The 23,094-nt window shown below is 43.2% G+C and overlaps 1 protein-coding gene across 1 annotated transcript in view; it reads right to left on the bottom strand.

Annotated features, from left to right (window-relative positions):
* nbas (NBAS subunit of NRZ tethering complex) overlaps positions 1–23,094 on the bottom strand; it is a 282,352-nt gene that overhangs the window by 31,948 nt on the left and 227,310 nt on the right. The window contains exon 50 of the mRNA XM_049590355.1: positions 4,334–4,473. Within this exon, the coding sequence (XP_049446312.1) occupies positions 4,334–4,473 (140 nt within the window). The remainder of the gene's footprint in view (positions 1–4,333; positions 4,474–23,094) is intronic.

Raw genomic sequence — 23,094 nt, 5'->3', positions numbered from 1 at the left:
GAGCAGGACTGAAGTCAGGCTACACCTTTCTGCTGTCCCAGGAACAGTCACCTTCAATCATACAGTAACCAGTTCTGGGGAGAGTGTGAAAAAACAGCAAGTGTTTGCCAGTTGTTTTTGTGCAGTTATGCCATGGTCTGAAAATAACACCTGCCAAGCACCAAAGTAGCTTTTCCATTTGGTGAGTAAATCTTGGACGACTGTCTGCCACACTGACGGGTAGATGTTTGTACTGACATAGTCATAATATAAAAAAGTTTGCTAAGAGTTTCTACCGTGTTTTGGTGTAACTTACAGGTGTTGTGCTCTGCTGTCTGCTCATCTGCTCATCTGCTACCTTAACATCTTAACAAAAGGTACTGAAACAAGTGTATATGTTACTAAAAAGGGCAGAAATATTTTGCCCAGTAAAATATAAGCTTGGCAGGTGGACGTTTTCACCCACTAGTCCCTTTGGCAGGTGAGTAAAAAGGTTATTTCTGGACACTGAGTTGTGCAAATAAACACTAAACATCTGCATGTCTCCTTTGCATCCATTCAAACATCAGAGTTTCTCCGCAGTAAATACAAAGACAAATAGAGGGACTTCTAATCCGTTTTTGGTGTTATTTTTCTAATCTTCACAGTTCCTCAGATGTGTTTGAAATACAAACACAAATACACAAAAGTTTCTGATTTTAGTTCCTGATTTAGTCCCTGAGTTTAATTTTTGTGGCTCCTCAAGCATGGCAGAAGTTTTTGCCTTCTCTCACCAAGTTTGGCACCGTCTACGACATAGCAGCCGTTTTTTACACAGAGATTGTGCTGTAGGCCCACTGTGAAATCCCACCTTTGCATTTTTACACAAAACCAAATGACAGCGTCATCATGCCACTCTGGTGTGTGATTTTAGACAGCATACCGACAGTGCAGAAGCAAAAGAGGTGTGACGGGTGTGACATGTAGGGGGCCGTACACATGCTGCATTTTTTGCGCCCTCAAATTCTTTGTTTTCATTGTAGACACATGGCAGATGCGTTCAAATGCCAAAGCAAAGCCATCACGGGGTACACGCGTTCCCAAGTGCCTATTTTTCAGGGCGAGTTGGCTGCGCCCTGAGATAAACCGAGTTCAACCTTTGAAACATAGCACATGTCTTGTAACGGGGAACAACCAATCACAGCCGGCAGATATTTTTCCCTTCTTCTTCTGTAGTAAATATGGAAAAGTGCAGGGCTACCCAGAGCTTTACACCTGTCCCACAGACGATAGGCCTACACACTTATAAAGAGTAACTGGAAGAAGATCAGCTCTGCACTCAGGATTTCAGGTAAATAGGCTATGATACCATGCTTGTTAAGGTTGCTTGGCAACCTCAGACGCAACCTGCCACCACGCTCTTGAAAGCTGGCTAAAAAAAAAAAGGCATGAAATCAGCACCCAGTGCCTGACCTCACGTTCTCTAGGTGGTTAAAGACAAGGCATGTGTGGCGTCGGTATCGTAGTGGATACTGCCTCACTGCAGCAGTCGCAGGTTCGAGTCCGGCTTGCAACCTTTTGCTGCATGTCATCACCCTCTCTCTCTCTCTCCCCATTCCACACTGTCCTGTCAATTAAAGGCAAAAAGCCCAAAAAATAATCTTTAAAAAACAAACAAACAAAAAAAAAAAAAACAAGACACGGCATGTGTATGACCCCTAACACAACAGCATCAGCCTCCAGTCTGAGATATAAAATACGCATCATCAGCACTTTCCAAACAATAACAACAGTATTAACAACCATGTACTGGCCCTCCTATAGGATGGTTGATCTCGCCTTCTGCTCAGAGGCTTAGGAGCTCCCAGACCTCATTGTTTTCCCACTTTGCAGATATTTTTGGCCACTGTTCTTCGTCTTTGAGTTAGCTGCTAACTGCTACCAGATTTTTAAATCTCCTGCGGTGGGTCGCAGGCATAACACGTCGTCAAAACGTCACACCCCTGTCGCCAATGATCTCATTCCGCAGGCTATCCTGTTTATACAGCCATCGTTTCAGTGCTGTGTCTACCTCCGACGCTGCCTTAAAGGCAAGACATCTCTGTTCCCCCATTCTGTAAGTGTACCATTTATACAGAATGGCAAGGCGGCATAATAGCGTGAAATTCCTGCTTTGAAGAAGCAGTTTATGGGCAGACAAAATATTGTGTAGTCTGATCCTGTTCTAATGTTTATTTGTCACTAAAAGAGAAGTATCCCATCAGGCAGGTTGTGTTGGCCTCTAAACTGATGCATCTGTGATGAACACACATAAATCTCGCTCATCAACAAACCACCAAAGCCATCAGAGTCGTTTAATCTGATTTACACACACACTTACACATCTTTACACAGCTTTGTGCATGTCCTTGTGAGTTTCTAACAACTGCTGGAGAAGAACTCTACTTTAAATTGCTGATCGAAACTGTTTGAAACACAGTCCAATTTGATTGAGCTGGAAGGATAAACTCACAACCCTGTACTGTCTCGGCGGGCTTCAGAGTACCACTCACTTTTAATCAAGAACAATGGAGAAGGAGAAGAGCAATCACATCATTAGGCACTTATCGATAATACAGCCAACACCTTGCTGAGGCTCATAAGATGCCAGCTGGTGCAGCAAGTCCAGAGCCTGCAGCTGTGTGAGGACGCCTGTTTTCATTTCCAACTGTGAAAGTCTGTGAAGTAATAATAATATAGTGATTTGAGGAACTGTGCTCCACTCCTGCTCCCAGTGAAATGAGTATCACTGCACAGGAGTCACCCATTAAAATGTTAATGTCTTCATGTGTCCTTGATTTTGTCAATGAGCAGGTTACAGTATAAACCCTGCTTGTAGTGTCTGATTTCTCCTTCACACTTAGTTCCCAGTAAATTACTTGGTTAACCTTTCAGGTACGGCTAGTGATTTTCACTATTCACACATGCTAAATCCAGAAACATTACTGTCTTGTACCCTTTCACACATGCCAAGGCAATGCTGGAATAGCTGGAACTAAGAAGAAGGCTAACAAATTGTGGTAAAGGCCAAATCATAGTTTCTGTATCAATGTGTCCATAAGGGTGTGTGTGAGATAAATGTCGTCAAGAAGAAGAAGAAGAAGAAGAAGAAGAAGAAGAAGAAGAAGAAGAAGAATATAACACATGTTGGTTGCTTGTTTTAAAGAAAAGTTGGTTAAGGAGAGTTGCTGTTGCCCTCACTGAAATAATTAATCTTTAAAGGAAAACAAGGACAGCCAAGACAGCTGGAATAGAGAGTGGATTGGGAAATGGATAAATGTGGAAAGCAAGACCAATGGGACAAACTGTGCACGACTGGTACCGGAAGTCTGCAGCTGACCACCAACATTCCATGCAGAAATTATGTTAGAGGTTTAAAAAACACTATGGTTGCCAACTAGGCTAACTATTGACCCTTCGCTAAGTCGCGCCCTTGTATGCAGACTGGCCAATCATAACATAGCATCAGGCCGGCTCAGACCAGGGTCCGACAACAACACAGCTGTGCTCCATTGACTCTAATGCAGTCGTTTCAGATTTCCTTCATTTTTCAGGCTGGTTTTGTGGATTTGGAGCTAAATATTGTGCCTGGGGCACGTCGTGTATTAATGATACTCGTTACCTGGAGAGGTTGGAAAAAGATATACGTTTCTGCCCTGTTCCAAAACCAGACCCTGAAAAGTGTAGGGTTAGCTAGCTAGCTACAGAAGATATAGCCTACTGAATGTATACACATGCTGCTTTTGCTTTTTAATGATTATAACAGTGAAACAAAGACCGACCCTGCTGTACAGGAACCAGTGAAGGGAAGCAGGGAAACTTTGCTCATATTCAACCAGCTGTGTGTCATCACAGTGTGAGCAGATGAACATGACTTGCCCCGGAGATCCCTGCCCATCCCTGCATCATTTATCTGCACACACTGTGAGCACAGCTGGTTCAAAATCAGCAAAGTTTCCCTTTATATTCATTGTCTTGTGTGGCGATCAGCAGTGATGTGGTGGTTCACTTTTACACTGTGATCTGTAGCCTATAGTTCGGCTTTAGCTTCTAACTATCTTTGTCTTTTTAACCTGTTGTTGCTGCTGAGTCAGTTTGACATCCTGGATATATCCTTCAAACACAGACTGTAGACCCCTCTGTCTGCTTCTCTCTGGAATCACTCTTTCATTTCTCCAAATATATGATCATATTTCTTCAGGGAGTGCAGTTAGTTACAGTGTGGGCTTCATGCTTACTCTGACAGCTTAACGGATCACCACAAAGGGGCGGGGATTAGCAAAGGTCAATTGCTTTGACCTTGAAAGAAAGAGCAATGAAAAAAAACAGGTCTTACACTTCCTTTTTCATCATGGGTGGCCACGCTTGTAGAAGAAGCGTGAGCAGCTGAAAGTCCTCCCACTTCTGTGCAGCTTCCAGCAGCTCCAGGAAGAGGGCGTATCTCTTCTCCTCATTCTCCACGTCTTCTATCTCAATCTGAGAAGAAAGGGAGGAGAGACAGCAAATCAATCTGAGACCAAAAAGCACAGGCCTGCTGTGAGGCTCCAGATTTTTAAGATACCACCAGGTCATTAAACACAAAGCACAAATTAGCTGAATGAAGAGTGCTCAGTAACTAGACCATAACCATCTGTTTCTTTTAAATTCTGCTACACATGCAGTGCTGTGGATAAATGCGATGATAAATGCCAACATCAAGTGGATTTCAGTGATTTATTATGTTGGACACTTCCTCCAGACGCTCTCCAATACAAACGCGACAGAAACAAGAGAGCGGCTTTCATTGATTTCAAATGAAGCTCTCGAATTTGATGGCAAAACTTGACAACCTAACGATTGCAGCAGAGTTTGTGGTGAAGGCATTCCTGCCAAAACGCTGCCTGCATGAACCATGCAATCAGAAACACTCAATCTAGACGAGCATCAAAGCAAACTTCAGATGAGGCGCTGAGAGGACGGAACAAGGCTTCATGAGTGATGGCACATTTCACTGTTGTTTTAAAAAAACGTCACCTGTGGCCAAACTTATTCTACACCATTATGAGAAAGAGGGAGATGGAGTGGAGAGGGAGAGTGTGAGAGTGAAAAGGAATGAGGGAGGGTTAATGTGGAAAAAATGAGAGGAGGAGGAGGCGGAGGGAAAGTAATTAATTTTCTTCTCAAAGGTTGGCTTCTAGTGTGATTTAACAGTTCAGAGAGCGGCTGATTTCTGAGGGGAAAACTACAACCTGCCAAAGCATGGCTGCTGCAAAGACAGGCTCCGTCACACATGCACGCACACATTTACACACACACACACAACACATACATCACTTGCAGCCAGACTCATAAAACATAGTTCAGCCTCAGTGGTGGGATCAAATTTATAAGACTGGGTATCTATGTAAAGCCTGGCGATGATTCACCAGCATAAAGGTCTGTACACAGTCTACTTTTTAAGACACTGGGAACTGTCTGAGAATAAACCTGTAAACACCCACCTCTTCTTTAAACCTCTATTATGACAGTTTTGTAATGAAGCTGGGTAGGTACGGAGACCATCTGTGCATCAGCACTGGTGAAAATCCCGCTCCAACAAACTCATATTTAGGCTCGCAAATTAAGCTGTCCCATTAACAATAATTTAATGAAACACATTTTTAGTCAGTAAAACACTTTTCCTCAGGGAGGATAAATAGCTGCATTAAGATGCCAAAGACCACCTCAATTATTCTCATACATGATACAATATTGCCTTCAAAATGATTTTCTCTGTCAAATAAAAATCAGTAATACTGTAACAAATGGCTTGTCAGCGGCGGGCAGTGCTGACTAAATGTACAAATGCCAAAGTTGTGTGTGTGGCTGCAAGGACTGCACGCCCCGCTGCCTGCTGCATCTACAACATTGTGGTTTACTCCTGGATTACAAAGCCTTTTAACGAAACATATGCCCGAGAGATGTTTGTTGAAAACGGTGGAGAGCTGCAGGTGAGCTGTTTTACGCTGTGTAGGTCATTGTGCAGTCAAAAGCAAATAAAGCCCCACATTGCCGGTTCACTCGCAATGACCAGAGGCACACAAATGTGTGTTCATGCAACAGGTGTGACTGTTCAATGTTGATGAGGCAGAAATATAAAAAGGCACTTATTCTGGTGACTGAAATTTGCTACAAAAAGTCAGTTGGCCACAGATTCACTCCACTATTGCTGAAAGGGACAGTTCATCCAAAAATCAAAAATACATATTTGCCTTCTTACCTGTAGTGCTATTTATCAGTCTAGACTGTTTTGTTGTGAGTAGAGATGTCTGACTTCTCTTGAATATACTGAAATAAAAAAAGACGGCACTCAGCCTGTGCTCAAAGTGCCAAAAAAATACATTTGAAAAACTCAACAGCAACATCTCTATACAGATTCTAGACCTTGTTGTGAGCTGTTTCATGTAGGAAATATTTTCTCTCTACCAAACTACAACCACCAAACATATCATTGCATATCTAGCAATGGTCAAGAGGCTTGTGCACAGCCAAGACATAAACATTAATGGCATCCTCATCAGCTGAGTTGTAAGGGTAGCTGGCTAGGTGAGCTACCAGTAGAAGCACACTTCCTCCTGTGCAATGACACGGTTGGCAGGTGTAGTTTGGTAGAAAGAAAATAGTTCTGGCCCAAATGAGTTTCCTCCGTGGGGTGGCTGGGCTCAGCCTTAGAGATTGGGTAAGGAGCTCGGGCATCCAGAGGGAGCTCGGAGTAGAGCCGCTGCTCCTTTGCGTCAAAAGGGGTCAGTTGAGGTGGTTCGGGCATCTGATCAGGATGCCGCCTGGGCACCTTCTGTTGGAGGTGTTCTAGGCACGTCCCACTGGCCGGGGAACTCCTTGGGGTCCAAGCATTGCTGGGGAAAGCGATGTCTGGGGTGCTTTGCTTGGCCTGCTGCCCCCACAAAATGGCCCCGGTTAAGCAGATGAAAATGGATGGAAAATAGTTCCTACATGAAACCGCTGACAACAAGGTCTGTGGATTGTATACAACAACCTTCACTTGTGAAATGGATTGTTGCAGCAGTAGAAAGATCTATATCCTCCTTTGTTTGAAGGTCTAAGAATCTATAAAGCTTTTCGGCGCTAAGAGCAGCGGCTCTACTCCAAGCTCCCTCCAGATGTCTGAGCTCCTAACCTTATCTCTAACTGTGCATTCACACCAAAAGCTTCATGAGCTTCATAAGCGGCTGGCAGCCATTCATTTTCAATGTACGCTTGCTACTAAGGGCGTCTGGAGCCTCAGCAGCAGCGAGCAGCGCGATGCCAGCAACTGGAGCGTCACTGTGAAGTTGAGAGAAGCTCAACTTTATGCAAATGAGCAGCGACACCGCTGAAGCAGCAGCGAGCAGCAGCCAATTGCAGACGGTGAATATTCTAGGCGGGACGGTGAAAGAAAAAGAAAGAGAAGACGAAAATGGAGGAGAAGTTGATTGTGGCGGTCTCCGGTTTCCTGGAGCTATATGATGTGTCTCTGTTTATTTACAGACACATCCAGAAGAAGTCAGAGGCCTGGAAAAGGGCATCTAAAATTGTTGGTTTGTCTGGTAAGTAAAATAGGCTTGTGTCGATCCATGTAAACCAATGCATAGCACCACATCTGCAGTGCAGCTTGAAAGCCCCGCCCCTTGGCAGCCTTCTGCAAGTACTGCCAGATCTGCCAGGCAGCGTGATGCCAGCAACCTGAGCGACCGCTGGCGCTCATGGCGCTTTAGGTGTGAATGCGCAGTAAGGCTGAGCCCAGCCACCGGTCCCTTGTGTCCGCGACCTCATTCTTTCGGTCACTACCCAGAGCTCATGACCATAGATGAGGGTTGGGACATATATGGACCAGTAAATCGAAAGCTTTGCCCTCTAGGTCAGCTCCTTCTTCACCATGATGGTCCGGCACTGCGCCCCGCATTGCCACGAAAGCACAATGCCGAACCTCTGTTTCCCCCCCAGGTTAACACTGTTAGCTCTGTCAGCACTGTTGCTGTTGTTAGCGCTGTTATCAACATTAGCTGCTAGCTGCAGCTCCATGTTGAGAACCATGGTCAGGCAACCTCTGAATCATAGATATGCTCTGAATATTGTTTACAGCTCCTTTAACCAACAGTATCATTTACTAACCGGTCCGACAGTCTCTTACTTCCTTGTGTCGGCAGTGGGACTCCATATAATCCACTTCCTCTTGTCATAGTGTTACAATGGACCGACACAAGGTGCAATGGATGACTGGTAATTAAGCAGTGCTCACATCGGCTGATTTCCTTAATCAAGTACTCTGACTGATTCGGAGACATCGGTGGTGTTAAACCTCTAATTTACAAGTAAATGCACATGCAAATAAGTGGCAGCGCAGCAGATCCACGCACCGTGGGGTAGTGAAGCGCCTTATGATGGGGGATGGAGCAATAAATGATCAAAGCTGAAGCTCAGGACCCTCTGGAAATGGAGGTCATTTGGGAAACAGAAATGGAATCTTAACTACCTGTAAAAAGCCCTCGCTGCAATCTAAAGCTCTCAAATTCATCACTGAATGTAAACTGCAACCCAAAGCCTGTTCGTCATTGTTACTGCCTCACTGTGGTATGAATGCTGAATACCGAACAGCCTCCCGCTATTGAAGCATTTTCTGATGTTTACGGCCACATTTATTTATTGTTTGAAAATTCAAAGGAATACAAGACCTTGGGATTCCCTGGTAATATTTTGATTACATGTTCTCCCGACAAAACACATTGCAAGTTGCATTCAGACTCACAAACACACACCTACATCCTCTCACACGCTTGCACACACACAGACACACACACACCCATCAAAACTCACCTACAGTAGACCACAAATTAAATCGCTGCCAATTACAATGTGGCTGTGAGGCTTTTATTTTCTTAACAAGGAGGGATGGTAATTAATTATGCCTAGTGATTAAAATCAACATTTCCTCTGTGGTGTTGTACAAAGAACAGAGTGCAGGAGGGCAGGAGGGCAGACAGAGGAGGGAGGGAGTGAGGGATGAGACTGTCAGCCAATACCATAACACTTAGCAGAGGAGCGCTGGCAAATTACATCTGACATGCGCTCTCTCAGTCAATCAGTCATCATACATTCTTCGCTTTCGCATCTATCCGGCTTTCAAACACTTGCAAACTCAATCCCTATCCATCTGCCCAGTCCAAGATCAGTTAGTTAGACGGCAGGATAAATGCTAATTGCAAAGTATATTTATGAACAAAGGTTGAATGTTTGTTTGGCTCATCACCACTCTCCCAGGATAAGTTTTAAACCTTTTTTTTCAAATAACGACTGTCCAATCACAGAATATTATGTAAGCAGCCTCTGTAGGCCTGTCAAACTTTGGATTCCTCTACAAGACAAAGTGCCTACTTTTGTATTGTTGCCTTTCAATAACCAATAACACAAGGTCTGAAGTGTAACCCAATTTGCCAGTTGTCCTGCAGCTGGCTGTTCACACCAGATATGCAAGCGACTCTGCTCTGTGCTCTGTTTAAATCACATTTAAAATTCTGTGTCTCTGTCTCAATGTGTGTGTGTGTGTGTGTGTGTGTGTGATTGTGTATGTGTGTGGCTCTGCTTGCCCCCTTGCTCTCTGTTTAAAACAACAAATATCACAAAAATGCGGAAGCATGGGATGCATATTCTTATCTTTAACATAGTCAGATAATTTATATATCTAATATATCCCTTATTTTATTAAAAGTAGATTGTTAGTGTTTTCTTGCCATATTCGTTCACAGCTCACAGAAAAAAAATAGACCAGATTCTGAAACTATCCCTGCAGATCACAAGCCAGCGAGGACACTTGGTGCCACAACACGACCACTGTGAAAGGCCCAATTGGTTAACATGGGCGCTGAAAACAAGCGCTTCCACATGCAGTGTGAACTTGGCATAAGGCGTAGATTAAGCAGTATGTTTGTTTACTTTATGTAAACTGTAATTGTCAACATGACCGACTCACTACAACAGTAGCTCAAGTGTTCGTCAAGGCCATATTATAGCATATTATTAATCAACTACTGCTTGTGGTAAACATTCTGTTACATAAAAAGCCCTGTTTACAACTGTAGTACCACATCCCTGTGTCACACTGCAGACTCACTGAGCTAACGTTAGCTGACTTATCTAGCTACAGTAACTGCAGCTGATAAAACCCCCATAGTAGTAGTTGACATTTCATGGAATATACAGAAGTATCTCATTAAAAGAATACTTCACCCCCCCAAAAGACCATTTGTATATCAATTACACTGTGCTGCCTAGAATTTGTGGGAAAAACTGTTTTTCTTGCATGCTTCCGGTGAACAACGAATCCAAAAGCAGAAAATTCTTGATGAACTTAAGTGTCTGTGTTTAATGACAGCAAAACTTTATCAAAACATCTGCTTGTGTCACACAACTCGTGCAGTATAATCTAAGTATCATCTATCCTTTTTGACAGGAAATTATGCGGAGAGTGAAACTTGTCTGTGCTCTCTTCAAAGCCGGACTCTACTGACAAAAACAACAGTTTTACCTCGCTGAACACAGGAGCTGCTGGTCTAACACTGCCTTAGTCAGTAAGTGTCCTTGTGTTAATGTGTGACTTTGATCAATCTGAATTAACCCTCTCAAATACCAAAGTCACATAATAACACAAACTAGCTAATCAATCGAGGCAGTGGTAGACCAGCATCTCCTGTGTTCAGCGAGTTAAAATTATTGTATTTGTCAATGGAGTGTGGCTTTGAAGAGAACATAGAGAAGTTTCATCTTCAGTTCAGTTCTGCGTCAGATAGGGCTGTCTGTTTGGGAAGTACTGAGCATATGACTGGGTAAATGAGACTTAGATTATACTGCATGTTTCGATGTAGTGCTGCTGTTGTTACATGTGGACCCCAATGACTTCAATTCATTAAAACTTTTCTCTATTTTTGGATTCTTCTTGTACCAGAAAAATGCAAGAAAAACAATGTTTTCTTGATAAATTCAACGTAACATGGGCTGAGTAATTGATATTCAAATTGTGTGCCTTTAAATCATTATTTTTTCACTCTGTTAGTCAGGTGCTCCAGACAGTTAGGGCACCTCAGCAATGCCCAGAAGATGAACTGGCACCTCTCAAGCTACTAGCCCACACTCATCCTGATTGGTTATAAGTTTCTTTGACAGATATGAAGTTATTCCAAAGCACTGAGGAAAGAAAGTAGAAAAAAACAAACAAAACAAAAAAACAGTAGAAGCAAACAAAACAAAACAAACAAAATGAAGAAGCAAACATGGACTACGGCTACATACAAACACTTTCTATTAAAGATGGGCTGTACAAACATGAGCATAGACATGCACAAAAACACAACGGGTACAAGTAGAAAAGCAATCGCACACTCACACCGCACACATACACATACACGCATAATTCCGATCAACACAGAGATTCATGTAAGCCAGTTGCAACCTCTGATACCGAGGGGTCAGCAAATAATACGATACCACATACAGACAGTGCTGTGTGACAGAGAGCAGCGCATGCACACAGAAGCATGAAAGCAAACACACAAACAAAGAGCTGCTCGCTCTCACTGCCTGTAATTTCAAGCTTCAAAACCACTTTTTTTTTTCCCCCTCTGCTGGCATGGGAAACAGTGCTGTTAAAATTATGCCGACCACATGCTACATGCTCGCCCACTGTGACTGGAAGTAGCCATGCTTTTAGCAAAATGATACACAGGGACACGGGAGGCGAGAGAAAAGCATGGAAATGAAGTAAGCAGACGGGGAGGCTGAAGCAAATGAATCTTGACAACTAGTAGTTACCAGCAGCTACATTATCACTCTGACAACCTTTTACTTTTTAATACAGGGAAACATCAATGGGTGTGGGGGCTTGTATGAGCCTTGGTGCATGTGTAAAGTGATACTGTGGAATAGGTACTGCATTTTCCCAACTGCTGTGATTTGTTCATGAACTGGTGAGCATTATGAAATTTCATGACTCCTTTCCCCTTCAATGTAGCCTACAATATGTAATTTTCTGCAGCTAGGGGCCCTTCAATCAGAACAATGCAAAAGGCAGAGCGATGCTGTCACTGCAGTCAGTTTCTCCCTGTTATGATTTCTTCAGTGTTCATCATTCAGGAGATTTTTACAGAGAGCTGAATTACCTGCAGAGGTCTCGTCCTCTCCAAAACAAACAGACCTGGTGATTAAACTGGTAAGAACACTGAGTAAAGCAGTTTCACATTAAAAATCAGTGTTTCTCTGACGCTGTTCAGCTCGTTTCAGAGAGGCCACTAGCTCAGCACCTGCTTATATGTGCTCACCTTTTTTTTCTCTGATAACTTAAGATCCAGACATTTAGGAGGTTTTTACCAGGAGACAAATTATGTGCAGAGGTCTCCTCCTCTCCAAAACAAGCATACCCAGTGATTTAAACCAGTAAAAACACAGAATAAAGCAGTTTCACATTAAAAATCACTGTTTCTCTGAAGCTATTCAGCACAGCAGGGGCTGGAGCCGAGTTGCTAAACATCTAGTCAGCTTGTTTTCTTACTTAAAATCCCTCATTTAGTGAGTAAAAAAATGTATAGTTAAAACCAACCAAGATCTGAAATGTTCATTGTAAAAATGTAGCTTAAACTGGATCAAATGTCAATTTATATTAGCTTCTTGCAAACAACCTTGACGCATGGGAATAGAGGATATGAAGCAAGTGACAAGTGACGGCGACCAAATGACAAGGACTGTGTCTTTAATTCAAATTATAGATTTCTCTGGGTTTGGACATTGTTAGAAACATTTGGGATAATGTGCACATCCTAAAATATTGGCCTAGTCTAAGATGTGTCAATGGTTACTGTTATTTGTTTATCCAACAAAAATATTTTTGACCGGGTCTGCATGTTGGTCTATAAGTCAATTTTTCCATATTTCGATTAACTGCACTCCCACCAGCAGGGTCTGCTGGGAGCTAATGCTTGCTAGTGGTGCTGCTCATTTAGTGATTACCACTGATAACATTGTCCTGATCCGACAATGTTACTTTGAAAACATTATGACAACCCTCCAGTCTCCTCCCACGTCGCCCCAGTGAGTAAGTGACTCAGTTTTGAGTTACAAGCGCCCTTTAGCATTGTTAACTAGACCTGTGTTGTCAATGTTAGCTCCGTTAGCAACATTAGCAGTGTTAGCACGGCTATTGGTGGTAAAACAGTTCACAATGCTAAAGGGGATCTACGGCTCAAAATGAAGCCACTTGGGCTACCTGGGGGAGACCAGAGGGTGTCTACCATGTTTCCATAGCAACACATGTTACCAACAGTAATTACAAATCAGTGGCACAGCTAGCTATCTCCCACCCAACCCGGGGTGGGTGCAGTGAAGAGCGGCTAAAGCTAATGTTGAGGCTGAGCAGTTGGCACTATGTTTCCGCATGTTAATGCAGCTAGCCAGCTGTCTGTTAGCAAAACCAACAGAAAATATAATAAAAGGCAAAACATTTACATCAAAAAACATACCACCTCTAAATGGACAGTGCTTTGAAATGCAGCACTAAAACTCAGGTCCACCAGACATGTGTTATCAATGTTAGCTCTGTTAGCAACATTAGCTAACAGTGTCAGCATGGCCACTGGTGCTAAAACAGTTAACAATGCTAAAGGGGATTTGCGGCTGAAAATTAAGCTGCTTAATCACCATGCTACCTACCTCTAGAGACCAGAGGGTGTCCACCATGTTATCATAGCAACATGTGTTACCAACAGTATTCACAAAGCAGCAGCACTGCTAGCTAGCTCCCACCAAGCGGCTAAAGCTAATGTTAGCTGACCAGTAGACTAGAGGCTGGGCAGTGGGCACTATGTTTCCACATGTTAACGCAGCTAGCCAGCTATCTGTTAGCAAAAACAACAGAAAATAAAATAAAATGCAAAACATTTACATCACAAAACATTTCATTTTGCAGGTTTTTTGTTTGTTTGTTTTACTTAACAAGGAATCAGTTAGTAGAGCAGCACGGTAACACAGTGGTTAGCACTGGTGCCTCACAGCTGATTAGTTACCAGTTAATTGGTGTCAGGCTATTAAAAGCAAAATTAACTGTAACTAACATCCCTAATCTGGACATTTTCAGAATTTTTAATGCAGAAAACGTACGTAATGCATCTTACAGCAAAATGGGGTCAACATAGGATGCTTCACCGCACTGACATCGGCCTTATCTCTTTGTAAAACTGCACACTCACGCTTGTTATACTGTCTCACTTGGGATGTTTCTTTCTTTTCACCCTAAACTAAGAGGGCTGACTCAAAAGTCATCACTTCTAAAGTTTTATAAAGTTGTACAAGAGCACAGTCACACGCACGTTTCTTTAGGACAAACAGCAATTACAGAGAGCGCTGTAGTTTGTCCAAAAAAAGCTTGTGTAGTCAGACAGGGTATCTCTACACTGATTAAAAACTGCAATGCAGTCTAACCCAGCTATCAGCATATGATAATAAAACAGGGGAGAAAAAAAGAGAGGAAGTGTGTGTGTGAGTGTAAGAAAGACGGAGAGAGACGAGAGCTGCTTTGGGGCAAATCGATAGGCAGAGCAGAAAGCTGTCAGAAGCCACGTGTGCGAAAACACACACACACACACACACACACACACACACACACACAGTTCACCAAAGGATAAAAATGGAGATGAAGTAAAAAAGACTGCAGTAGCATATGTGTGTGTGGGTGTGAGTGTGTGTGTGTGTGTGTGTGTGAGAGAGAGAGAGAGAGACAGAGGGCTAGACAGATGAAAGTGGAGTCATCTATCCCTCCTGAGAATAACTGGCATGAGACTTCTTTCACTCCATTTAGAGGAAGAGACACGCGCGCACACACACACACACACACACACACACACACACACACACACACACTCTAACACCAAAACATAATAAGGACCATGCAAACAGGCACGCAGGTGTACACACACACAATCAAAAACAATCAGGTGAATGGCACTGAAACAGAGCTTCAATAAACTCCTGTGGAATAATTTCCTCCATATGTCACCGTCTTTCCTAAAGGAATAAACTCAGACTAAATAAATATTCTGACATCAAAGCGCTCCACTGTAGTCTTTCAAATTTGAACCGCTTTCAACACACAGGTGACACTTGAAGGTAATACTGTAGATAATTTTAGACACACACACGGGGTGAATGAAGAATGCCCTGCTATTAACTGAATCTTCAGGAGTGAACATTAAGGGGTGTGCATCCAGAGATGTGAGCCCCTCAGCAGGCTTTGAGGTATTTTTATTTGTTAGACAATAAGCATGTTTGCCAACAACAGAGCTCACATGCATATTCAGGGTCTACAGGGAGCTCGAGCCCTTTGCTACATCCTCTTTATTTATCTTACTTCATTCTATTTTTGAAGGTTATCTGCAAAAGAAACTACGGTGGCTTTCCTGCTATTGAAAACATGTTTTTGTCCATTTGGAACATTTCATAGGGGATTTCAGTTTAATATCAACACCTACCTTAAAGGGACCGTTCACACCTAGATCCAAAATACACAGTTTTCCTCTTACTTGTAGTAAGGCTGGGCGATATGACCTCAAATCAATATCACGATTAACTGAACAATATTACCTTGACAACAATTAATGAGCAATTTTTTTGTATGACACTTTTGGTGGGCAGGGCTTAGCTGGAGGCAAAACAATTCTCCACAGACATTAGCAAGTGTTAGCTAGCAAGTTCTGTTGGCTTGTTTCAGACTATGCAGGAAGATGATAAGAGTGGTGCATTCAGAAATACTCATGCTGAGTGCTGGAGTGCATTCTGGCACAAACTGGACTGCTGGTAAATTTGGAGCGCTGTCGAAATGTACTGTTCGGCATCCAGAGCACCGCACTCTCGGAGTGGCAGAGCGCCGAGTGGAGTGAATGTGTAGTCCCTTTTACACTGCCAGATCTTCCGCGAATTTGGGCCGTTTTGCCGGCAAGCTGCGAGCATTTAGACACACAGAGCCAGATTGGCGAGTTGATCCGAGGTGCCCAATTTTCCGCCTCGTAGGGTAGACATATTGGCGGAACCCTTTTAGTTTAAGCAGACTGAGGCGGTCTTCTGCAACGGGAGGGGCTGTTGATGACTTGTGGGAGGAGCTGTTGATGACGCCGCACGTGCGAGCCACTGGCGGTGGATAAACAGGAAACAGCTGATAGCAGGAATTAGCGAGCAGCTAGTAGCAAGAGGGAAACGCAAACCTGACAGACACTGTAAAGATGAGCAACTGGGGAGAATTGCGTGCCCTCCTTGTCCTCGCAAACATAGAGACCATTAACCGTCAGATGACGGGGACGGTGAAGGATGGCCAGCTTACGAGAGAATCGCCGAAGGACTGACCAGCCGTGGCTTCCCTCCCACGTCACTGTTTACGTCACACGCTGAGCTACATGTTTTGTTACTTGCTCACACCCCCCATTGCCCCGAAAAAGGCACATTCTGTATAAACAAAAGTAGGTAGGCGGCATTTTGCTGCACTCCCCGATTTTGTTTTTATACTGCCAATGCTGAAAAAAGACTGATTGGGCTTTCCTGCAAATTTGCCCAATTCCTATCTAAAAAGGGCTTTAGGATTACCGTAACCGTTCATTAATTCATATAGAAATATAAAGCTCCATTTCTTCGACCAACAGGGCTCTCATTTCAGTGTAGAGCGTCAGACTGAATTTACCAACGCACCATGTCAGGTCACTCACTCTCCAGGACCACAAGTGTTACTTGTATAAGTAAACACTGACCAACGGGACCAGACTGGCCGACCTATATGCTCTCACTCAGTGGATGGATGATGTCACAGGAAGCTTTGTGGTTGGTTACTGTGTCAATCTTACAAAGGAGGACGACACTTGAACAACACTACTGGACGACACTACTTTTCCCCTAACCTGATATGAAGTGTGCGCTGCGCATGTGAGCATTTTTGATGATCGCCTCCGTCCAGTCCTTTCGTCTATTCACATTTCACCATAGTTGTCTTTGTTTTTGTTGACAGGCAGTGGCAGCTGGTATGTGATAAAATTTAAGTTTTGAGCCATGACTTCTTCTATTCTGGCTCCCAATAACACAACAAGACCACATTTTAAGAATCCTATGTAGCCTACAGCCCTGTGGTGGAGAGGCAGGTTTTGCCTCCAGATAACAAAGTGATGTCATTGTGATGTGGCATGTGTACGGCCCCTTATCAAGCTCCTTAACTATTAAAATGTAGTAAAAGATTCTCAGACACTAAAGCGCACACCAAAATGATCTAGATTGATAAGAAGCACTACAGGTGAGAGGATGACATGAATTTTGATTTTGGGGTGCACTGTCCCTTTAAATGCTTCAGTGTAGGTTGCAAACAGGAACATGAATGTTCAAGGTCAAGCCTCCACAGAGCTGCTGAGTGATTACCACTCTGGTGAAAGGTGCTGACTGACATTTACTCTACTTTGTCAACATACTACTGATCCTCTCACCTCATCATAAAACACTGTCAGCTGATGGTAAATGAGAGCTGTCCGTGGTGCTGAGAGGCTCGCTGAATGAAACCGTGTTGGAGTACAGTGTGTTTCATACCATGGCTCGATGAACTCACTGTTCGTCCTTTGTTGTCCTGTCACAGCCTATTGAGGTTTGTGGCTGTCATGCCTGTAAGACCTGACAGAAATATACTGCTTTAACGGCCTTTATACACCTGGAAGTCTGAACCAAGGTTTGCATTTGATCCATTATGTGAGTGCACTAAAGAACTACATGACATACCAAGTCACTCCTGTCATCATCACCTGCGTCAGCTGCATCTCTCTATACTTGAAATTGATTGGTTTGTGGACAAGCTCTGCCATCCCCTCACAAAATAATGGAAAGATGTGAGTCTGTGACTCTTTATAAAGTCATCTCCTCTGTTACCCATGTACTCATTTTGTTATATTGTACCGTAAATCTGAACAATCTGAAACCTACACTGTATATTTACCACCACTTAACATTTTCCCTGCTCCGATCACCACCACCTATCTACTCTGAGCTCAGCTACCATCACTCTCTGTGGCTAAATCACACAAACATACTATGCAATGAGGCGCCACACTATTACTACCACTTGGCGACAGCTTGCCAATTTCCTGTAAGGTCTGAACCATCCAATAAATGTTTTCATGCCAGGAACAAACCAAACCGTGGTTCAGTTTGATCTGGAGCAAGGGTTGACGGTGTGATCTGGGGAGGTCTTGGTTCAAATTAAAGTGACCAAAGTCAGGGCGTCGGTGGCTTAGTGGTAGAGCAGGCGCCCCATGTACAAGGCTGTTGCCGCAGCGGCCCGGGTTCGACTCCAGCCTGTGGCCCTTTGCTGCATGTCACTCCCCCTCTCTCTCCCCTTTCACGCTCATCTGTCCTATCAAATAAAGGCTTAAAAATGCCCAGAAAAATATCTTTAAAAAAAAAAAGTGACCAAAGTCTCGACCAAACAAGGTAGGTGTGACGTTTAAATGGCCTAACCTGGAAATCCAGATACCCCGCCCCTAGCAAATTCGAATTTGCTCTGCACGGGGATATGGCCCCGACAAGCGTTGTCCGGTGTATCGCCATCGGACCAATCAGATCAGTCTATCTGACAGAGGCGGGCTCTGGGCGGGCGTAACATGATGATGACAGCGCTACGCCGTAGGAGTCGAAAAGTAAACAGCCAAGATGGCAGCTGCTGAAGGACTGCGTCCATTCAATTAAGCTTTGGAAGAAACGCTAAGCCAACTACACTTATATTTCTCCTTGAGAGAGGAACAGAAGACTGCCCTAGAAGCTTTCGCTTCCAGGAAGGACATTTTTGCCGTTTTGCCGACGGGATACAGCAAAAGCATAATATATCAGTTAGCCCCACTGGTCGGCAAACCAATGGGGCTAACTGCAATGAACACCTTGTTTTTTGCTCTGATTGGCTATCGTGCTATCCAATTGCGTGCGGCGACATTTAATATGCCTCAGTTAGTGCCGCTCCTTTGGTAGCAAGGGTGTATCGGTGAGGGCCAGACTCAAAATCTTTCCAGATCTGAGTCTGGATTCCCAGGCTAGGGTTGACCCCCTTTTGCCTTCACAACTGCCTCACTTCTTCGTGGCATTGATTCAACAAGGTGCTGGAAACTTTCCTCAGAGATTTTGCTTCATACTTTTAGAGTAGATGTGGCTCAGAGGTTCGGCAATTTGATCCCCAGCTCCTCCAGTCCACACGTCAATGTATCCTTGGGCAAGATACTGAACCCCAAATTGCTCCGGGTGATTGTTCTATTGGCATGTGAGAATGTATGAATGGTTACTGAGTAGCAGGTGACACCTCGTATGGTAGCCTCGGCTCCCAGGGACTAGTAAAAGACTAGAAAAGTGCTATTACACTACTAGTACAGTCCATTTACCATTTGCCAACATTGCTTACTCTGGGTTACGGCCAAGTTTGCCCAAATGACCTGGAATACTGGAATATACCTGGCGTTTGTTGGCAGCTATTCTTGGTGATTTTGTGTTTCTCACTCTGCACATGGGATTCCACTGTCTTGATTTCCATCATGTTGAGTTTGAAAAACATTTTGCATGAAATACACAGAGCCTCATATGCATTGCCCTTGAAGCTCTACCAGCCATGCCTCAAAATGTTGGTTAAATAACCAATTTTCATGAATTCGTACTTCCCCATGTCCTCCAGGGGAGAGCTAGCTCACAGGCAGTGGATCCTCTGCTCTGAGAATCCTGGCCAGAAACATAATATGAGTGTTGGTTCAGTTATCCTCTTCTAAGTAAATTAATTAAAAAAGTTACAAATTAATTTGATATTTTACAATGCAACATGATAAAAGATAATTCATAAAATCTTTGCATCTTTAATACATTTGAGAGATTGATTTAAGACATCTGAAAACCAATTAAAGCCTCATTTTTAGATTAATGACTCCGGTGCCTTTAATACATTTTAATGGCCGCAGCAACACTACAGTATGTTCACATATATAATGTATAAGTGTAATGTGTGTATTGGCAGCCCTCAGAGTTATTTTCATCCGAGCACCAATTTGTACTGCCCCCTGAGGAACCGTAGCATCATGCAATCAAGATTTAAAATGAAAAAACTGGGATCAAAGTGTCAGTCAGTTTGTGCAAATTAGGGGTCTGTTTGAAAAATTTCACCCCACTCGTAACGAGAGCCCTCCTCCAGAAGTGATTAGAGAGACGTGGGCTCAATGTCTGAGGCTGAGTCAAAACAAATAAAGAGAGCGGCCAATTTGTTACAAGAGACGGAAAAAAAAGTATTTTTTATTTCACTTTTCATTAATCTAAAATAAACTACATGCATCAGTACGTAGGAAGTGAATATTGAGTTGTTTTATCTTCCTGTCACTGACTAATTCATGACATCTATGATATGATTAAGTACATGAGTGGTTACATTTGCGGTTAAACACCAGTGTCTTGGTTTTTACACCCAATGTGTTCTGCAACACAGAAGATAGAAGAATATTGCATTTAGCAATAGTGGGTTTTTTTCATGGAAGGAAACTAGAAAGAACTTAAATAGAGACGATCTGCTTTGTTGTAAGTAGGGCTGAACAGTATATCTATAGCATATCAACACTGTGGCATAAAATCAGATATAAGACAGATAGATTTTTAAAATCGTGTTATAGTAAATGGCTTTTTTTGTCGTGGCTTTAAATGCTGCATTTGCAGGGCTGCCTCCGACTAAGAATTTTCCTAGTCGACCAATAGTCGTCATTTGCGGCCATCAGTCGACTAGTCTCCTGCATGTTGACGATATTAATGTAATTATTAGATTACATATTTTGGGCGGGGCAACACAATGGTTTGAGTTGAAGGTGTGAGAAAGAATAGTATCAGTAACATTGTTAACACTGTGCTACATTACAGAGAAATACAAAACCGCACTAATGAACCTTCATTAATATAGGCCTATATTTTATCTCCAAGTGCACGTCACACACTGAGCGAGCCGCCTGTTAATGACGCTGTGGGCTAATGGGCATGTAGCTACTTCCATATTTCAGATGATACGTCATGTTTGTAGTCGACCAATGAAGATGAGTTTACATATCACCTTGGGTTCGTCCTTCACCTTCTCAAAATGATCCCACACTTTGGATTTCCTGCCCGACATGTTATTAACTAGCCTGTGGAATAACCGCAGGTACCAGCCCTGGAAATTAGGGGCCGAACACATGCAGAGTCTTTAACCGTCGGGTGCTGGGCGCTACTCTTGTACCTTTTCTGTGCCAGCTTTCAAGAGTGCAGCGGCAGGTTGTGTCCAAAATCCTGAGTGCAGAGCTGATCTTCTTCCAGGTGCTGTTTATAAGTGTGTAGGCCCATCGTCCATGGGACAGATGTAAAGCTCTGGGTACTGGATTTTTTCTGATTGTCGGGAGTGGGGAATTTACCCCAAATATCAACACCAATAGTCAACCCCACAAAACAACTCTCAATCTCCGATAACAACTCCAAGATTTCAAGGAAATGATCACAAAAATGTGTGTTAATTATTAATTCAGTATCATTTGTTTCATCTTCAAGAGTTACAATCATTTCCACCAGGATTGAAATCACATCCTGTTTGGAGTGTGAGTGTTAATTAACATCTTCATGTTTAACCAACTACATGTGCTGAGGTGGACGTGTTACATAAATCTCAAGTGATCTATTTAACACAGCAGTCTCTGAAAGCTTGTTGCCTTGCATGAGGTTTTGAAGGAGCACAGTTCATAATTAAGACTTACAACTTCACTCTGAGTACACCGACTGAAATATTATATATTAAGTACTATGGAGAGTAAATGGCTCTTTGGCACACCACATGATGCCCAGGGTTTGACACCATTTTTAATAGTGGATGGGGCCCATCTCCACTTAATTTTTGACCGCCTTGCTAACGTTTAAGCGTTCACATTTAACGCTTCGTAAAACAGTAACTACAACCAGCAAAAGCTACATATTCAAGGCGTGAGGCAACTGTTTACTCAGTCGTCTAGTGACTAACTGCATTACAGTGGAGATGAGAACCCATCAGAGTCCATCATAGCTCAATAATTTACAGTGATTGGTCAATGACGCAACACATGGCATGCCCGCTTTGCAGTAATGAATCAGGACAACACGTTGGACTGACAACAGAAAACCAGAGTTATTTCTAGTCTGGAAATGTTGAAGACGAACAGCTCAATCACTCACAATCAGTAGGGGGATGTCTCAGGAATAAATCACAGCACTTGTGAGACACGACAATCAGTACTGCTGGTCAAGTACCGAGTTGAAGTTTGTTCAGAGTTTAATAATCATCGCTTGAACTTTTAACATCAATAACTGTCATCAGAGGTTCATTGAAGAAAGGAGTATGAAGTCACAGCTCAGCCTCCCTGACTGTCCTTACAAAACACTCTGTGGACGGACTGCCAATGGATAACACTGACAGAAAACAGGCCACAGCTAGGATGGCTACAGGCTGAAATATTTATGAACAGTAATGCATCATTGCTGGTCAATCATCTCCTCTACTGAGACATACAGTATGACAGAATCTGTTTTCTAATAAACACATCAAGTGTCTATTTTCTAAGGGGGATCAAAATTCTTGAAGGAAGACCAGGAGTCCTCAGCACTGAAAGCAGCTCTGTTGGGCTGTGCTTAATGCTGCTAAATGCTAACGTCAGCAAGCTAACATGCTAACAATTGTCCGATGAAGGTCTGAAGGACTGAAACATTAGGCGTTTCTCAATCTGCGTTCTTGCCTGTACTTGTGTTCTTGTGGACTTGTGAAACGTCATCAGTCGCAGCCCAAGTACTGTTCCAATTCGAAGTCCACATCAAGCCAAGTCCAAATGCCCGGATGTGAACTTGCTCTGCCCGTTCGATCGGGGATGCATCGGGAGGTGACTTGTGTGGACTTTTGACAGCCAGGTATCCCAGAATGCATTACTCACAGACCAGCGCCAATGGCAGCTGTCCTTGGGAGTTTGTACTCCCGAGTCGAACTTGCCAAGTCCGAACTTGGCGTACTTGGTATTGTGAAACGCCAAT

Source organism: Epinephelus fuscoguttatus, linkage group LG11 (assembly GCF_011397635.1).
Source record: "Epinephelus fuscoguttatus linkage group LG11, E.fuscoguttatus.final_Chr_v1".
Classification (NCBI taxonomy): domain Eukaryota; kingdom Metazoa; phylum Chordata; class Actinopteri; order Perciformes; family Serranidae; genus Epinephelus; species Epinephelus fuscoguttatus.
The sequence above is the reverse complement of the archived record's forward strand: the minus strand, read 5'-3'. Positions and strand labels throughout refer to the sequence as shown.